Source organism: Delphinus delphis, chromosome 7 (assembly GCF_949987515.2).
Source record: "Delphinus delphis chromosome 7, mDelDel1.2, whole genome shotgun sequence".
Taxonomy (NCBI): domain Eukaryota; kingdom Metazoa; phylum Chordata; class Mammalia; order Artiodactyla; family Delphinidae; genus Delphinus; species Delphinus delphis.
In genome coordinates this window covers 18,423,605-18,442,510 of record NC_082689.1, presented here as the reverse complement: position 1 = coordinate 18,442,510, position 18,906 = coordinate 18,423,605, and the positions used below count along the sequence as shown (strand labels likewise).

General features: G+C 60.4%; 2 protein-coding genes across 2 annotated transcripts in view; both read left to right on the top strand.

Annotated features, from left to right (window-relative positions):
* The window catches only part of SPEG (striated muscle enriched protein kinase), a 48,220-nt gene extending 33,930 nt beyond the window's left edge, over nt 1-14,290 (top strand). Inside the window, 20 exon segments of the mRNA XM_060016057.2 lie at nt 62-139; nt 247-425; nt 950-976; nt 1,611-1,763; nt 1,949-1,991; nt 3,248-3,316; nt 3,558-5,499; nt 5,803-5,934; nt 8,597-8,713; nt 8,830-8,997; nt 9,091-9,213; nt 9,385-9,552; nt 9,682-10,256; nt 10,258-10,297; nt 10,789-10,851; nt 10,854-11,028; nt 11,116-11,339; nt 12,176-12,251; nt 12,492-12,641; nt 13,226-14,290. Of these exon segments, the coding sequence (XP_059872040.1) occupies nt 62-139; nt 247-425; nt 950-976; nt 1,611-1,763; nt 1,949-1,991; nt 3,248-3,316; nt 3,558-5,499; nt 5,803-5,934; nt 8,597-8,713; nt 8,830-8,997; nt 9,091-9,213; nt 9,385-9,552; nt 9,682-10,256; nt 10,258-10,297; nt 10,789-10,851; nt 10,854-11,028; nt 11,116-11,339; nt 12,176-12,251; nt 12,492-12,641; nt 13,226-13,418 (4,695 nt within the window). The 3' untranslated portion in view covers nt 13,419-14,290.
* Nucleotides 14,291-16,515: 2,225 nt separating this feature from the next.
* On the top strand, nt 16,516-18,667 carry SPEGNB (SPEG neighbor). The gene is made up of 5 exons (XM_060015519.1): nt 16,516-16,608; nt 16,733-16,860; nt 17,206-17,513; nt 18,101-18,242; nt 18,440-18,667. Exons 2-5 carry the CDS (start codon nt 16,733-16,735, stop codon nt 18,576-18,578), a joined length of 717 nt encoding a protein of 238 aa, XP_059871502.1. The 5' UTR covers nt 16,516-16,608; the 3' UTR covers nt 18,579-18,667.
* The last annotated feature ends 239 nt before the right edge of the window (nt 18,668-18,906 follow it).

Genomic DNA, 18,906 nt, shown 5'->3' with positions numbered 1-18,906 from the left:
GCCTGGTGGTGATCAAACATAATACACCCCCCCTCGGACTCTGGGCCTCCTGTTTCCACAGATCCGGGCCTACATGCGGCAGGTGCTAGAGGGAATATGCTACTTGCACAAGAACCATGTGCTGCACCTGGATGTCAAGGTGAGATGCAGGTGTGGGGTGGGGAGCAGGCAGCACCTGTGGGAGCCAGGCACTGGGGTGTCCTCCCCGCTGCACTCAGCTCCCATGTCTTGCCTTGTGTCCTGCAGCCTGAGAACCTGCTGGTATGGGATGGTGTGGAGGGTGAAGAGCAGGTGAGGATCTGTGACTTTGGGAACGCTCAGAAGCTGACTCCGGGAGAGCCCCAGTACTGCCAGTATGGCACACCCGAGTTCGTGGCACCCGAGGTTGTCAACCAGACCCCTGTCTCTGGGGTCACTGACATCTGGTAACGTTGGCATACTGGGCTGCTGGGACGGGCCAGGGCAGCTTCCCTCAGTGCCATGCTGAGGGCTCGCTCAGTGGCACAGAGGAGCTTTACTAAGCCCGGATGCCTACTGTGACAGTTGGCTGGTGGCATTGCTCGTGGGGGTCTCCTGCCCACGTCACTACCTCCCCCTCATCCATCAGGGCTGACCCAGTCACTCAGGGCCTCAGCCCTCACAGTCCTGGGTGCTGGGCCTCCACACCTACAGCCACTTTGTCTCCCCCAGTGAGGCAGGCACGGTCTCTTGGTCCCCAGACTCCTCTGGGCTTCCTAGGCCGGCCCTGCCATGACCCTTAAGTCCTCCAGGCATGTCGGGATCTCTGGGTTCAGGGTCCTCCCCCAAGGAGGCAGCCCTGTGCCCATTTGTCCACGGCAGTGTTCACAGGGAGGACCTTTCCTCAGTAGATCAGTGGTAGCAAGAGGACTGCTCACTTCCGGTGGGAGCTGGGCTGTCCTCTTACCCATCCACTCTCCTTTCCCCTCAGGCCTGTGGGTGTCGTCGCCTTCCTCTGGTAAGGACCCCTCTGCACTCAGGACCCCGTCTCCTAACAGTCTCGTAGCAGGCCCACCCCTAACGTTTGCAGAGCCTGGGGCAAGAGAGAAGTTGGGGGCCTGCAGCCTGCCTCTTCTCTTCCGCACCCTGGTTCCTTCCTGCACTGGGAGGGGCCTCCCATGCATGAATGTGGATACCCAGACTGAGTGTCCAAGCTCTGTCCGCCACCACACCCCTCCATAAGGGGTGGGCACACGTGGCGTGCTTGGGAGGCCAGTGCCGGCTCAGTGCTATTTAGGCAGGGAACTAGTCCAGAACATGGGCTACGAAGGGAAGGCCCAGGCTCCGGGGGCATATCCCCTTGGCACAGGCTCCTCACCTCAGGGACAGGCCGCGGCTGGAGGAGGGCTGGAACAGGTCCTCTAGAGCACGGGCCTGGGATAAGGACCTGGTGGCCCAGGTCTCAAGGCAGTACTGCCTCCTTGCCCATTCAGGGGATCGAGTAGGGGCAGGACAGGCAAAACTCTGCAAGATTCTGCCCAGATTCACCCAGCCTCCGCCTGTCCCCGGCCCTGTGCTCCCACTGGCACCCCACTTTGTCTCATCTCAGCCCCGGGGCCCACCTCTCACTCCAGCCATCTCCACCCCTGCAGCCTGACGGGAATCTCTCCGTTTGTCGGGGAGAACGATCGGACAACATTGATGAACATCCGGAACTACAACGTGGCCTTCGAGGAGACCACGTTCCTGAGCCTGAGCAGGGAGGCCCGGGGCTTCCTCATCAAAGTGCTGGTGCAGGACCGGCTGTGAGTACGAGGCCCGAGGAGCCTCCCCCATGCAGAGTCCCCTCACGCCGCCCCTACTCCTGCCCAAGCCTCCGCCCATAGACAGTCAATCCCCCAACTCCTTAGGGGCCCCGCTTTCCCAAACATTTATTGAATGAATGAATGAATGAATGATAAATCCCTTCTTAATTCTCTTTCCTTTGCAGGAGGCCTACCGCAGAGGAGACCCTAGAACATCCTTGGTTTAAAGTGAGTCTTGTCTTGCAAAATGGTGATAGAAGAGGTGGAAGGAGTGAGAACATTATTAACAGCTCCATTTTATTGAGTCCCTAGTGTGTACAGTAACCATGATATACATCTTATTTACATATGATCTGTTAGCCTGACAACAGCTCTACAAAGGAAGGTATTATCACTCCCCTTTTGCTGATAAGGAAACTGAGGCTCAGCTTGGGGTATCATGGACTCCAAGGCACAGGTCTGGACCCCCACCCCTCATCCTAGGATGCACATCAGTGTTCTCCCTGGCTCTCGAGAGTAGCCCCAGTCCTCCTCACTCCTGTGGCTCGCCTCCATCCTGCTCTGGTCCCACACACTGTGCTTCGTGGGTGGCCTGGCTGTCTTGTCCTCTTGGCTTTTTTTTTTTTTTTTTTGTGGTACGCGGGCCTCTCACTGCTGTGGCCTCTCCCGTTGCGGAACACAGGCTCCGGACGTGCAGGCTCAGCGGCCATGGCTCATGGGCCCAGCCGCTCCGCGGCATGTGGGATCTTCCCAGACCAGGGCACGAAGCCGTGTCCCCTGCATCGGCAGGCGGACTCTCAACCACTGTGCCACCAGGGAAGCCCGTCCTCTTGGTTTTGAACTCCCTATGGCAGAGTTCTCACTCATCTTCAAATTCCAGCACTGCAGGGCACAGCGCCAGGCAGAGGGAGGGGTTCAGCAAATGACCCAGAAAGAGCGACTGAGCAAACCGTCCAGGGAGCATTGTGCTGGGTCAACAGAAGGCTGAGGTCATTCTGGTATCTGTCCTTGGAGTACAAGCCTGGTCTCTCAGATCAGAAATGAGCTCTGAAAAGGTGGCTGAGGCAAGCATCTGAGGTCTGGCCCCCCAAGGCTCCAGATAGATGTCTGGGGCACTGTCTCTACATGGAGACAGATGGTGAGCTGGGGAGCAGGGTTCAAGCTGGGGGCCTGAGCACGGGCCTCCCAGGCAGCCAGTGTACCAGGACAGGGCCTTGAGCCCTGGCGTAAGCTCTGAAGCCTGGGAGCCACTGATTTCCTGCCTCACCGCTTAGGTTCAGGCAATTTGTCCACACGTGGGAACCTTGACTGTGGGAGTTATTGTGACAGATCCCCTGGGAAAGGGAGCCCCGGGAGCCCCAGGGGCCCAGACTCGACGCTGCTCTGTCTGCTGTCCCCTCCTGTGGACGTTGTCTCTCCATTGCCAAACCTGGAAGCTTAGGGTTGACAGAGGACTTTCCCTCAGGCCCTTTCTTGGTTTACAGGCACAGGCAAGGGGCGCAGAGGTGAGCACGGATCACTTAAAGCTATTCCTCTCCCGGCGGAGATGGCAGGTGAGTTTGCCTGGGCCCTGCTCTGTGGCTTCACCTTCTTACTCTACAGCCTCCTCTCTCTAACCCTGCTTTTTCTATCAGGTGCCCTCACTTCTGCTCATCTGTCTTCATCCACCTTTTAATTCTCTCAGCTCCCACTTCTGCCTGCCGTAGGCCTTCTCCCCCGGGGATGAGGTGGGCCTGAGTGGGTCAGTTTGGCCCCATGGGTCCCTCAGGTCTGACTCTAGTACCCTGTCTCCAGCGCTCCCAGATCAGCTACAAGTGCCACCTGGTGCTGCGCCCCATCCCTGAGCTGCTGCGGGCACCCCCGGAGCGGGTGTGGGTGGCCGTACCCAGAAGACCACCCCCTAGTGGAGGGCTGTCGTCCTCCTCCGATTCTGAAGAGGAAGAGCTGGAGGAGCTGCCCTCAGTGCCCCGGCCACTGCAGCCTGAGTTCTCGGGCTCCCGGGTGTCCCTCACTGACATTCCCACTGAGGATGAGGCCCTGGGCGCCCCAGAGGCTGGGGCCGCCACCCCCATGGACTGGCAGGAGCAAGGAAAGGCCCCTTCTCTGGACCAGGAGGCCCCCAGCCCTCAGGTCCTCCCCTCCCCAGGCCAGGAGCCCAGCCCCCGGCGGGGAGAGCTCCGGAGGGGCAGCTCGGCTGAGAGCGCCCTGCCCCGGGCCGGGCCGAGGGAGCCGGGCCGGGGCCTGCACAAGGCAGCGTCTGTAGAGCTGCCGCAGCGCCGAAGCCCCAGCCCGGGGGCCACCCGCCTGACCCGAGGAGGCCTGGGCGAGGGCGAGTATGCCCAGAGGCTGCAGGCCCTGCGCCAGCGGCTGCTGCGGGGCGGCCCTGAGGATGGCAAGGTCAGCGGCCTAAGGGGCCCCCTGCTGGAGAGCCTGGGGGGCCGTGCCCGGGACCCCCGGCTGGCTCGGGCGGCCTCCAGCGAGGCAGCGCCCCACCACCAGCACCCGCCCGAGACCCGGGGCCTGCAGAAGAGCAGCAGCTTCTCGCAGGCTGAGGCGGAGCCCGGGGGCCGGCACCGCCGAGCTGGGGCGCCCCTCGAGATCCCCGTGGCCCGGCTGGGGGCCCGCAGGCTGCAGGAGTCTCCCTCCTTGTCCGCCCTCAGCGAGGCCCAGCTACCTAGCCCGGTGCGGCCCAGTGTCCCTAAGGCTTCAGAACCTCCTGTCGCCACACCCAGTGATGCTGCACAGCCCTCGGCACCCCAGCCTGCCCGAGAGAAGGCCCCAGAGTCCACGCCAGAACCAGCCCCCAAGCCTACACAGCCCCCGCTAGCTCCGCAAACCCTAGCGCCCCCGCTCACACCCTATGCCCAGATCATGCAGTCGCTCCAGCTGTCAGGCCACGCGCAAGGCCCCCCGCAGGGCCCTGTCGCATCACCGTCGCAGCCCAAGCCCCACCCGGCTGTGTTCGCCAGGGTGGCCTCCCCACCTCCGGGAGCCTCCGAGAAGCGCCTGCCTTCAGCCGGGTCTCCGCCAGGGCCAGCCGAGAAAGCTCGGGTCCCTACGGTGCCCCGCAGGCCAGGGAGCAGTCTCAGCAGCAGCATCGAGAACCTGGAGTCGGAGGCCGTGTTCGAAGCCAAGTTCAAGCGCAGCCGTGAGTCGCCCCTGTCGCGGGGGCTGCGGCTGCTGAGCCGCTCGCGCTCCGAGGAGCGCGGCCTCTTCCGCGGCGCGGAGGAGGAGGACGGCATGTACCGGCCCAGCCCAGCGGGAACGCCGCTGGAGCTGGTGCGACGGCCTGAGCGCTCCCGCTCCGTGCAGGACCTCAGGGCGGTCGGGGAGCCGGGCCTCGTCCGCCGCCTCTCGCTGTCGCTGTCCCAGCGCCTGCGGCGGACCCCACCCGCGCAGCGCCACCCGGCCTGGGAGGCCCGCGGTGGGGATGGGGAGAGCTCAGAGGGCGGCAGCTCGGCACGGGGCTCCCCGGTACCGGCGGTGCGCAGGAGGCTCAGCTCCACGCTGGAGCGGCTGTCGAGCCGCTTGCAGCGCAGCGGCAGCAGCGAGGACTCCGGGGGCTCGTCGGTCCGTAGCACGCCGCTGTTCAGCCGGCTGCGCAGGGCCACGTCCGAGGGCGAGAGTCTGCGGCGCCTGGGCCTCGCGCACAACCAGCTGGCCGCCCAGGCCGGCGCCACCACGCCTTCCGCGGAGTCCCTGGGCTCCGAGGCCAGCGCCACGTCGGGCTCCTCAGGTGAGGAGGGGCCCAGCGGGAGAGTGGAGGGCGAATGTGTGAACGAGTGTGTTTGGAGTGCGGGTGTGGGGCTGGGATGACAGGTGCGCTGGAGGGACGCTCTGGGAGAAGGAGAGGGCCGGGGACACCCACCGCAAAGAGGCTCAGGTGTTTCTTGAGGCCCTGAGGACGGAACTGGCAGGGCTGGGCTGACGCAAGGCCGAGGGGCAGAGGCTGGTGTGGGAACAGGCTAGGGTCGGGGCCAGAAGTTCTCTGTCCTCTCGTACCGGCTGGGCAGGTGCTCATGGGCCTGGTTCTTAGCAGCTCCTGCAGAAAGCCGAAGACGCCTGCGCTGGGGCCTCTCTCGGCTGCGGAGGGACAAGGGGTTGTCACAGCCAAACCTCTCTGGCAGTGTCCAGGAGAATTTGGGTCACCAGTATGTGCGCAGCGAGTCAGGTAATAGAGGCCTGCTCGGTGAGTAGTCCCCTTTGAGCCGCCCGGAAGGTGGGGAGATGGCCCACGTTGGGGGAGCCCTGGCAGCGGTGGAGGGAGCCTGGAGTCAGGAAACGACAACAACAACAGTAATAGCAGCAGCTACTGTTAATTAGCAATGCCAAGCGTCCTATTAAGCACTTTACAAGCATTGCCTCACTCAACCCTCCCACATTGCTTAGGAACTATTCTTGTCATCTCCCTGTCTTACAGGTGAGGGAACAGAGGCTTAGCCATGCTAAGTAGCTTGTCCAAGTCACAGAGCTGGTAGGGCTGGACTGTATGACCCTCTGCAGTCAGAACCCACAAGTCGCTTCGCGACATCGTACCAATGCCTTTCTTGGGCCAGCCTCCTCCCCAGAAGGTCTCTGTCACTGGGGTGTGGTACTGACAGAGCTTGGGATAGGGCTCCCTGCCTCTCAGCCCCCCTGCAGATGTGTGTATGCGTGAACACGCTCCCAAAGACACCCTTTCTCTCCCAGCCTAGAGGCCCGCAGTCTGGACTGTGCCTCCAAGCTTCCATTTCTCTGTAGCCCCAAACACCCGATCGCCCCTCCCTGTCCCCTCTGCCCCTACACAGATAAGCAGCCTCCAGGGCTCTTTGCTGGGGGGAGGGACACCTGAGATATGCCCTGGTCCGTTCCTCTTGCCACTTGTCCTGGGGCTGCAGGGAGGGAGGTATTCTCCACCTGGGTCACCACAGTCCTCTACCTGAAAGGGGGGTGTTACTCAAGGACGACAAGCAAAGGTTCAGGAGGCCAGGGTTTCCGGACCAGCCTGCAGAAAGCAGCAGGCCCACCAAACCTGCTGCGAGCAGGACCTTTATCAGTCACCATCTGTCCTCCTCCAGTTTCCAACAAAACTCCTCAGAACTGTCCCAGACGCGCCTCAGCCAGGCTTGCTACTGGACACGTAACCGTGTCTCGCCTTGGTCAGGGGAGCCAGGACATCTCACTCGAGGCAGTAGACGGTGGGGCTCTAGTGAGGGAACAGGAGGGAGGGAGACCAGCTGGTGGGGGCAGTGGTGGAGAAGGAGCGGGGAGAGAGAGGGAAGCCAGCACTGCGGCCTGGGGACAGCTGATCCCTTCCCACCTGGGGCCTCCCTCCCACCTCCGTTTTGCTTGTGCTGCTGATTTCTTGCCGAGGCGAGGCCGTGTCCCATTACTTCATCCTCTCCCTGCTCCCCACAGGAAGAAGGCCCCATGTCCACTTTACCAACTAGGACTGGCCCCTGGGGAGATGGGGGTGGGACTGGCAGAGCTGGGCCAGGGTCACCTTTCACCTCTCCTCCTCGGCTTCCTCTCTCTCCCCCCTACCCAGTACCCTCACTTGGTCTGAAAGCAGCCCACTGACGAAACTGTATTCACTTTATGTTATTGGAGCCTCGGTGTGGGACCCCTCCTTGGGGAATACTGGGGTACAGTGGGAGAGGGGGCACGCTGCTGTCCTGATCACCCACTTCTGCAGATCCTCTTCGGCCCAGTTCAGCCGTACCCTACTCCCTCCTGATTCCGCAGACAGGCAGCAGCTGGGGCTCCCAGGGGTATCTACCGCAGCTCTTTCTGCCCACGTGAAAGAAATCCACCCCCACCCCCACCCCACCCCGCCATCCCTGGACCAGAATGGGATTTTTCTAAAAAGACATTCCCAGGGAGCAGGAGTGCAAATCCTCATGGCACTAAGAAGCCACAGGCCAGCAAAGACATTGGCCATCGCAGCCCTGCCGTGGGCCCATTCACCAGCCAGCTGTGAAGCCAGCTTTGCTGAAACAGCCTCTTCCCACGGGGGTCTGTGCCTGGCTTCTCTACTGGGCATAGTAACAAGATAATAATCAACAACAACAATAGGAGCTAACACCTTCGAGCATTTATTATATGTTAGACATCTGCTAAGCGCTTTACGTGCCTCTTTGAATTCTCGTAACAACCCTCTGAGCTGGGTGTTATTATTTTCCTCAATTTACAGACAGGGTCCAAGGCCATGCAGATATTGTCTCTTTCCCCTTCAAAAGCTCTCACCACTTAGCTGACCTGAGGGAGTGCGTAGAAGGTCTGGGACGGGCTCCCCAGACCCCAGGGGGCGTGAGGGATGGGGGAGACGGACACACGTTCGGGGTCTGCCCCGGGTTTGCCTTGGCTTCAGGTCTTTTGAGATGGCACGTTTTGACTGAACATTTGTTCACTCCTGGGAGTCTCAGCTCAGGTCACCAGCTCCTGTCTCTTGCCCTACGGTGCCCCAGAAGTAATAGGTATTGCAGGAGCTTAACCACTGTAGTTTTTCAATATTTGGTTTTGTTTTATCTAATAAGTGCTTACAGAGCACTTACTTAGTGCCAGGCCCTGCTCAAAGTGACTTACAAACATATGAGGTAGCAACTACCGAGCATCTTCAATAGTCAGTAGAAGATAATTCTGCACACAGTGAGTGCCTGACAAACTGATGCTTGCCCCAAAGGCGATTCTCAAAGGCAAGGCCTTCCACTTCCCCCTCTGACTGGGAAGAGACGGCCTTTCAGTCTGCTCCCCAAAGGCAGCGCCAGCTCTCACATGCATCCATCCTCCCATCAGTCAGCAGCGAGTGAGCCAGGGGCCCCGCAGACCCAGGGCTATCTTTGCTCTCCCTCCAGACTTCCCCCCGGTCTTCCACATCAAACTCAAGGACCAGGTGCTGCTGGAGGGAGAGGCAGCCACCCTGCTCTGCCTGCCAGCGGCCTGCCCTGCACCCCACATCTCCTGGATGAAAGGTGAGGCGATCACTTCTCCCCCAAGGCCAGGGGATGTTCAGTGGGAAGTGGCAGCTGGGGGTGCCCAGAGGGGGGCTTCGCTCAGCAGCCTCTTCCTGCTCCTCCTTTGCCCCCAGACAAGCAGTCCCTGCGGTCCGAGCCCTCGGTGATCATCGTGTCCTGCAAAGACGGCCGGCAGCTGCTGAGCATCCCCCGGGCAGGCAGGCGGCACGCTGGCCTCTACGAGTGCTCAGCCACCAACGTCCTGGGCAGCACCACCAGCTCCTGCACCGTGGCTGTGGCCCGTGAGCCTGGGGCAGGGACCAAGGGGGCTGTGATGGGAGATGGGCCCTAAGCTAAGGCACAGGGGCTCACTGTGGCTCCCTTTCTCTTGCCAGGCATCCCAGGGAAGCTAGCTCCTCCCGAGGTGCCCCAGACCTACCAGGACACGGCGCTGGTGCTCTGGAAGCCAGGAGACAGCAGGGCACCTTGCACGTACACGCTGGAGCAGCGGGTAGATGGTGAGGGACCGGCAGGCTGGTGGGGGCGGGGAGGGAGGGCGGGTGGAAGGCAGAGAAGCTGGGGAGACGAGTGCCTTCCCCGGGCACAGGTCCCCAGGCTCCTCACAGATGGCACTGGGAGCTTGGGCCACCCCTTCTGTGGCCTCAGCCCCTCCCCCATGCTGCCTGTAGGCGAGTCTTCCTGGCATCCCGTGAGCTCGGGCATCCCTGACTGTTACTACAATGTGACCCACCTACCAGTTGGCATGACTGTGAGGTTCCGTGTGGCCTGTGCCAACCGCGCTGGGCAAGGGCCTTTCAGCAGCCCTTCTGACAAGGTCCTCGTCAGGGGCATGCGAGGTCAGTGGGACAGGGTGGGGCATGTCCAGAGAGGGCAGGGGACCCTGAGTCCAGGGTCCACCCCCTCCTTGGAACACCCGGTTTTGCCCTTGGGGCACCATGGTGATGATTTTCTCTGTCTCCACTTAGACGCCTCAGCTCTGCCATCTGCTGCTCACAGAGACGCCCCTGTTACCTCAGGGCCAGCCAGGGCCCCGCCTCCTGACTCTCCTACCTCACTGGCCCCTTCACTGAGCCCCTCCCCAGCTCCTGCCCCCCCAGGCCCCCAGTCAGCCCTTCTCAGCCCCTCATCTTCCCCAGCACCCCCCAGCCAGGCCTTGTCCTCACTCAAGGCTGTGGGTCCACCACCCCAAACCCCCCCACGAAAGCACAGGGGCCTGCAGGCTGCCCAGCAAGTAGAAGCTACCCCACCCAGTGCCCAGGTCTCCCCGAGTGAGCCCAAGTCTTCCGTCCCCGACACTGGGACCCCAACCACAGCTTCCACCTCTCAAGGGGTGAAAACAGCATCTTCCTCAACTCCCCTGTATATGGTGACCTCCTTTGTGTCTGCACCACCAGCCCCCGAGCCCCCAGCCCCCGAGCCCCCTCCTGAGCCCACCAAGGTGACTGGGCAGAGCCTCAGCCTGGCCAAGGACGTGGTCAGCTCCCCTGGGGGTGGTCCCCCCAGTGCTCCCAGGCCAGAGAGCACCACTCTTCGAAAGGGCCCCCCTCAGAAACCCTACACCTTCCTGGAGGAGAAGGCCAGGCAAGCAGGGCCGGGGCTGGGGAAGGGAAGGAGGACAGAGGCGGGGAGCGTGTGGAACTTTGGCAGCACAGGGATTTGGAGAGGAGACCAGCCTGCTGGGGCCTGGGGAGGGGGCAGGGAGCCGGGACATGGGACGGGATCTGGGTCCCTAGCATGATTAAGTTCAGATTTTCTCTGTGCCAGGCCCCGCGCTAAGCGCTTTGGCCATATGATCTCATTTAATATTGACAATGAGAGGGAGACACTGCATTATTCCATTCCACAGATGGGAACACTGAGGTTGGAGAGGTTATGGGATTTGCCTGAGGTACTGAGCCAGTTAGTGGCAGAGCTGGGGCTGAAACCCAGGTTCCTGGGATTGAACTCCAGAGCCCACCCTGGGAACCACAGCATTCTTGCCCCCAGCAGTCGCTGCTACTCCCTGCTTAGCCCACAGAATGCAAGTGTTCCCCTCTCTCCCCTGAGCCTATGATATGCCCCCCAACACACAGGGGCCGCTTTGGTGTAGTGCGCGCCTGCCGGGAGAATGCCACGGGGCGAACGTTCGTGGCCAAGATCGTGCCCTATGTGGCCGAGGGCAAGCGGCGGGTCCTGCAGGAGTACGAAGTGCTGCGGACGCTGCATCACGAGCGGCTCATGTCCCTGCACGAGGCCTACATCACCCCACGTTACCTCGTGCTCATCGCTGAGAGCTGTGGCAACCGGGAACTCCTCTGTGGGCTGAGCGACAGGTAGCTGGGCATTCTGGGGGAGCAGGAATCGAGGATGGGGGGAGCTGAGCTGGGATATCACCTGACCCACCCCCGCCACCCCTCTAGGTTCCGGTATTCAGAGGACGACGTGGCCACCTACGTGGTGCAGCTGCTACAAGGCCTGGACTATCTCCATGGCCGCCACGTGCTGCATCTGGACATCAAACCAGACAACCTGCTCCTGGCCCCTGACAACGCCCTTAAGATCGTGGACTTTGGCAGCGCCCAGCCCTACAACCCCCAGGCTCTGCGGCCCCTTGGCCACCGCACGGGCACGCTGGAGTTCATGGGTGAGGGCACCATGCCAGCCGGGGGGGAGGTGGGGTACTGCCAAAGGGGCAGCAGCCAGGGCTCACCCCACTTCACTCACCTGTGTGCCATTTATTGAGTGCTTACTGTATGCAAACAATGAATTAAGTCCTTTCCGTGGACATTTTTCAGTTTCTCTTTATAACAGCCCTGGCGATTGGCATAATATTACCCCTATTTTACAGATGAGGAAACAGAGGCGCCGTGAGGTATTTGTTCAATATCAGACAGTTATAAATGGTAGTGCCAGGACTCGATAAAGCTAGAAAGACAGGAGAATCAATGATTAATTTACGTAAAAAAGGGAAACCAGCTACCATTTAGCTACCTGCTAGATACTTTCTGTTTGTCATCTCCATTCGAGTAATTCTGCAAGCCACACTTTACAGATGAGAAGATGGAGAGCCAGACAGGTTTCGTACATTGCCCAGGGTCCTGTCGCTAGAAGGGGCAGGCTGGGATTAGAGCCAGCCAGGCTGATTTCAAAGGTGCTTAATCTCGGTGTGGGCCACACCTTTTGTGAATGGGCGCCCACCTTCGGAGCTGATCCAGGAGAACTTGTGACCCTGGTTCTTAGCTCCTCTGCAGTTCTGGGGACCGCCCACCATTCAGTGCCTGGGCTGATTCCTCAGGTGCCCCACATCTCCCCTGGGGGCCGCTCTGCCCGCTGAAATCCAGGGCCTGCTGCTCTAATGTACCCATGGTCTGGTGACCTGGGCACTGTCCTGCTCCTCAAGCCCCCAGGGGCCTCCTCTGCCTCTCCCTGGTCCCTTACCACCAGGAAGCTCGTTCAACTTGGCCTCTTGTCTTCTGTCAGCTCCTGAGATGGTAAAGGGAGACCCCATCGGCTCTGCCACGGACATCTGGGGAGTGGGTGTGCTCACTTACATCATGTGAGTGCCCCCAGGACCCACCCTCTGCCTGTACCCTCCCCCCCCACCTCCCCAGCCACACATGCATGTGCACACTCGTGCACGCACACACACACACACGCACATACACACACGAGTACCCAGGTGCGGGTAGCCTTGTGTCCGAGCGCTGTGCCCCTAAGAACCTCCACACTAACGTCCCCCTGGACCTGTGAGTTGACCCTCAGTCTGCATCTGTCAACTGAACTGTCTCCTCCACAGGCTCAGTGGACGCTCCCCGTTCTATGAGCCAGACCCCCAGGAAACGGAGTCTCGCATTGTGGGGGGCCGCTTTGATGCCTTCCAGCTGTACCCCAACACGTCCCAGAGCGCCACCCTTTTCTTGCGAAAGGTCCTCTCAGTACATCCCTGGTGAGTGGGTCCCACACCTGCCAACCTCCCAGCATTACGTGCCTCTGGCCTCAGACTGCCCTGGCCCCGCCCATGCCTAAGCCCCCACCTCCTCCCCCGCCCCAGTAATACACTGCTGCTGCTGCTGCTACTACTTTTCCTACTCCTACTCCTCCTAAGTGGCTGCACTACCACCATTTAAAGCCCATAACAGGGGCTTCCCTGGTGGCGCAGTGGTTGAGAGTCTGCCTGCCGATGCAGGGGACACGGGTTCGTGCCCCGGTCTGGGAAGATCCCATATGCCACGGAGCGGCTGGGCCCGTGAGCCATGGTCACTGAGCCTGCGCGTCCAGAGCCTGTGCTCTGCAATGGGAGAGGCCACAACAGTGAGAGGCCCGCGTACCGCAAAAAAAAAAAAAACAGAAAACCCATAACAGCCCTATGATGTAGGCAGAATCACTGTCCCCATTTCAGAGACTGGGAAACTGAGTCCCAGAGTTGTCTAAGCTCACTCACTAGGGGCAAAGCCCTCTGGGAGGGTGGGGCCCCCTCCCTGCTCTGGGAGCCATGCCTGCAGGCTCACTGTCCCTGGCTTCCCCTGGCAGGAGCCGGCCCTCCCTGCAGGACTGCCTAGCCCACCCATGGCTGCAGGACGCCTACCTGATGAAGCTGCGCCGCCAGACGCTCACCTTCACCACCAGCCGGCTCAAGGAGTTCCTGGGCGAGCAGCTGCGCCGCCGGGCCGAGGCTGCCACCCGTCACAAGGTGCTGCTCCGCTCCTACCCAGGCAGCCCCTAGTGGCTCGGACCACAGCCCGGCCTCGGGCTTCGACTCGGGGTTCCTGCTGACGCCCCCTGGACATTCCAGGGCCCACGCTGAGCCGGGTGGGCCCGGGGCTTTGGACACCAGCAGCAGCAACATCCGGCCGGGCTATTACCTCATGGACCTGCGGGGACAGAGACCCCGGGCTTTGGCCAATGCCACCCGGCCAGAGCCAGAGTGGGAGACCCGTTGTCCAGGCCTGGTGGGGTCAGGAACAGGAAGAGGGGCAAGAAGGGAATGGGCAAGTGACGAGGAAAAGAAGATGAGGAATAGGGAAGGGGAGACTTTCGGAAGGTTCTGGGGGAGGGAGACAGTGCATCTGCGGGAGAACCAACCCAGGAGGGTAGGAGTGGCTGAAGAGGAGGAAAAGCGGGGAGACCAGGCTGTCTACAGGCCATGGGCTGGGAGTGTCAGTGAAGCAGGAACAGGACATGTAGACGGTGCCAGGAAGCCAGAGCCAGTATGTGAGAGAGGGCAGTGAGGTGGGGGAGGGAGAGGAGAGCCGACTTGGGTGGGGCTGGGGTGGCCAGCTGCCAGCACCCCCAGAAGGAGAAGCATGGAGGGCTGGAGGCTGGAAGTAGTGGTCTCTTGAGCCAGCGCTCTCCTCCTGTCCCAGTGGATGCAGCTCTGGGCACTGTGCTGGCCCGAGGATGTTCTCATCACCTCTCCGTGGCCTTCGCCCCTCTGCCCATTAATATTTATTTATTTATTGACTTTTATGAAGTCTCTCTGCCATCCAATCCCTACCGCCTATGTTGTCCTGACCATCCCCGAAGCCATTCAGCTGTCTGTGCAGCTGTCTGTCTGTCTGTCTGTCACAAGGAAAATAAAAACGGCAAGCAGCAGGACCTATGTGTGTGGTCTATGGGGAGGGATGGCTAGGGGTACGGGGGGTGCACGATGCTGGGGGTACTGGGGCAGGGGCATTCCAGCCTTCTCCGGGCCAGTGAGAGCCAAGGTATACTAGCTATAGCACCTTGGGACCTTCCTGCCCCACCCCTTGACCCTCCTGGCCCCTCACGTCTCCCTTATTCCTAGAGGGAGGAAAGATGTAGGTCTGTATCTCCATCTAAAGTTTCTGGAATCCTGGCAGGACCACTGAATCCCCACCACCGCCCTCTAACCAGACTGGCGGCCCCCACCTCTTCTCACATGTTCCATCATCACAACTGGGAGGACGCTGGGCTCTGGAATAGACCAGCCCACACCCCAATCCAGGCTCAACCTTCTGCACTCTGCCCAGGAGACAGGGCAGCTCTGGTCCTGACCCCTGGGGCAGAGGGGGTTTCATCATGATGATTGGTCAGAGCAGGATGTGTAAAGAGCTCTAGAGGAAGCCAGGACAGGCCCACGTGCCCACGCTGTCAGTGTTGGAGCACCGATCTGGACACATGGGGTACCAGCAGCACAGGGCAGCTGTGAGCGCTCTGGTTGGCGTGTCTGCTGTGATGGGGCTGTAGACGAGCATTTTCCTAGGGCCCAGGGACACTCAGTCTGGACCTTCTTAGTCCCATGGCAAGCCAGGGTTCTGCTGGGGGCTAAGGGGCCTTGACTCTAAGTGCCCCCTGCGGTGCCACGGAAGGGTCACTGGGTCCTATAACTGAGCTGCCCTGCCCTGAGGTGGGGGGAGGGGGAGCCAGTTCTTGTGTCCAGAGGGACTTTTCCCCACACCCCTCCTCCCATTGCAACTCTGCTCTTGGCAATGTAAAAGGAATAAAGGCTTTCACCATGAGCAGAGGGACCTGGTGCTGGTGTGTTGCTGATTGAGGTTGAGGGCCTCTTGGATGTAGCCCAAGCAACCCTTTGCCCAGCCCACCCCAGTCTCTCTGGCTTCCCAGGACCCCAGGGAAGAGGCAAGCCCCACCATCATAAAGCCAGCTGGAGAGGCCAGAGGGACACCTTTCCCACCTGCCATTTTAGCGATGAAGATATGCAGTTTGCCTGTGAGAAGCTCTAATCCCCTACACACTGCAAATGTTTTCATATAAAAATCAGGTGCCTGAACTCATATCTTGATAAATGGTAAAATTCTTCTCCCCCGTCTGATCTTGAGCTTCCTTCTCATCTCCATTGGAAATGGCATGTGAACTGCTTGTTCCAAACCCGGAGGAGCAAAGGTAATTTATGTCAGCAGAGCCATGTCAAAATTGCTCTGATCAAAAGGTGACAGCACTCCAGACCTGGGCAGGCAGTTACAAGGAATAGAAGCAAGGCTTACCTGGTGCCCTGGTCTGGGCAGACTGGACTCCAGGCAAGTCTCAGAGGGATTAACCCCTTCATCCCAGGTGCTCTGATGCCCCTATGCACCAGCTGATGCCCAGAGAGGGAGCTTGGCTTGGGCAGACCTAGAGTTTTAGAGTCAGTATTAGTGCCAATCTCCAGGGACAGTGTAGCCCAGCCTGACCAACCATGTCACATGGAGGGGAGTGAGTGGGAATGGGGTGGCAGGAGAGGATGCTGTTCCCCAAAGTCTTTAAGGTCCCCTCTAGGTTTATCTCAGTTTACCACCAGGAGGCACAGTGTGGAAATGACAACCCTAGACTCCTGGGGTGGGGGGAGTAAGGCGCTTCCAGATTGGTTCTGACTGCCACGTGACCCTCTCATAATTGGCTAGATGGACAGTGAAGTCCATCGCTATTCTGGCTTCAGTCAAGGGCACCTCCACAAACACTCGCACCCCTTCACTGACTGTGTCCAGGAAGGACACGTTGTCCCACTGTCCAGGGACTGACCTGAGTATAAACTACCCCAGCAAGGAGCTGAGTCTCTTGTCGACCTGAGGCCTTGTCTGTTCCTCCTGGGAGTGGGATGGCTACCTCCTGCTCTGGGAGGGCATGGGGCCACATCCAGCTGCGCAGCTGTCAGGGCGCTGACGTGTGAGGCACCCCAGAGCCGCTCAGGTTTCCCCCCGGGGCTGCCCCTGTGGCTGAGTTAGCATCCCAGACATTCTCAGGCTAAATAAGGAGCCTGTCTGGGTCAGGGGGCGGGGGCTGGGGTCCCCAGGGGCTTGGGGCAACCACGCCAAACAAGGCAAGGAGAGGAGAGATGTATAAAACCTGGGCCTGGGGCTGAGCACCTGCCCGCGCCCTTGCTGTGCCATCTGGAAGGGCTCCGAGCCTCCTGTTACACAGCCAGTGGACCCGAGTCCCGAAGTCAACCCCTCACGGTGAGTTCAGATCCTCAAGTCGGCCCTAGACACTCCCACGTCAGGAGATGTTCTGAATCTGCTGGGAAAGGGCTGAAGTTTGGAGTCTCTGTCAGCCTAGACCCCTTTGTTTTCTGTTCTCCAGATGTCCAAAGCAGCTCCTGCCAAAAAACGAGTGGCTGCAGCCCCGCCTCCAGGATGTACCCTGGATATCAAGGACCCCCAGGTCCAGAGAGCGGCCATTCGCATCCAGGCCTCTTACCGGGGCCACAGGTGAGGGGGAGCCCTGGAGAACCTCTGGAGGAAGGGAGCTGGAGCTGCAGAATGCTCATGACTGCATTTGGGGGATGGATGGGGGCTGAGCACAGTGTCATGGACCACTAGGGTCACTGGACTTAGGGGAGAGCAGTTACTGAGGTGTGGAAGGGTGGCTGACACAGAGTAGACAATTTTATTAGGGTAACAATTCAGTAGCCATCACCTTCCCTACCCACCCCCATGTTTAAGGGTCTAGTGGGCTGAGGGGGTGGGCAGGGGACGGTGTACGGATGGACAGGGCTGCAGGCCGGCCAGGGCCGTGTCATGGGAGCTCTGGGCCCTGACCTGGGCTGCGGGTAGGTCCCGGAAGGAGCTGCGCGAGAAGGGGCCACCGCGAGTGCTGGAGCCGCTGAAGGATGTGGTGCTGATTGAGGGCAGCGCGGCTAAGCTGACTTGCCGCATTTCGGCTTTCCCGGACCCATTCATCCGCTGGAGCAAGGACGGCAAGGAGCTGCGCGACGGGCCCAAGTATCGCTACGTCTTCGAGGACCCTGACGTAGTCGCACTGGTGGTGCGCGACGGCGAGCTGGCAGATCTAGGCCAGTACAGCATCAACGTAACCAACCCCTTCGGCCAGTGCTCGGACTCCGCACGCATCCTCGTGGAAGGTACGCGCGCCCTGGGTGCAGGGCCACCGTGCAGAGCAGCACCACACAGCGGGCGGCCGCAGCCGGCTCCAGCCGCGTTTACCTCTGAGCCTTGCCGAGTCCGGATGCGGATGTGACCCAGCCCCGGCACAGCCTAAGGCACGGAAAGGGCGCAGCGCCGGCCGCGCGCAGTCCTTTCCTACCCCAGAATTGTGTCCCATACAGTCTAAGAAGTCCGCTATGGGCTTCAGTCACTCGATTCCAGGGCCTCAAGGTCACAGCGAGCCAGAAGCAGAGCCAGGGTTAGAGCCCTGGTCTTCTGGCTCTCAGCCCAGGGCAATTTCCAAGGCGCCGGGAGATGTGTGAACATTCCCGGACTTTCACCCCTAGAATCTCTTTTGATCCTCCCTTCACCTCTGCGAAGGGCAGGGTTAGTCCCGTTTGACAGTTGACGAGATGATGCCCCAGAGAGGCTAAAGACTTGCTCAACGTCACACAGAGAGCTTAAATCCATCTCCTATTTAGAGCCGGGTATTAGCTGGGGAGGTGATGCCCCCGCCCGCCTCACCTCTAGGTTCCTCACTGGGTGGCCCTTTCCCTTCCTCTAGTACCGGCGAAGATTCAGAAGGGACCGAGTAACACTAAGGCGCGCAAAGGCACCACGGTAACGCTGACTGCCGAGATCATGGGCGAGCCTGCGCCCGACGTGGGCTGGACCAAGGACGGGGAAGACATCGATGAGGACGACAGGTGTGGGGGGGGGCGGGGCTTGTAGCAAGGACAGCGCCTGGAGCAGGAGCTTGGGCGGGCAGGGTCCAGAAACTGGAGGGAGTGGGATGGGGGCGGGGAATTTGGGAGGCGAAGAACAGAGCTGGATAGTTAGCTCGACCCGACCAGGGCGCGCGTAAACTGACCGCAGGCCCTGTCCTCCCCTTCTTCCCACCTAGAGTGTTTTTCGAGATCGGCAGTACCACCACGACGCTGACTATCCGCCGGGCCACGCCTGAGGACAGCGGCAAGTACGAGGTGTACGTGGAGAACAGCCTGGGCATGGACCAGAGCTTCGCTCGCGTGGACGTGGCCTGAAAGGGACACTCAGACACTTCACCCTGGCTGGAGCCCCGGGTGGGTGGGACAGACAACCCTCCTTCATCTTGCTTAATAAAGCTGCTCTCGCTGACCCTCCGCGTCTATTCGGTTCTTTTGAGACGCCATTTCCCCTGCATTTGCACCCACGCTTTATTCCCAGACCTACACCCCGAGGTCACAGAATGTTGAGGTCAGAATGTCTGGGGAGTGCCTAGTCCAGTGCTTCATTCTGCAGACAGTAAATCTGAGATAGAACTTCCCTCACGGTCAGAAGTTCCTTCACTTCCCAGACAGACTGGCAGAGGAGTCTACGACTCCGCCTTCT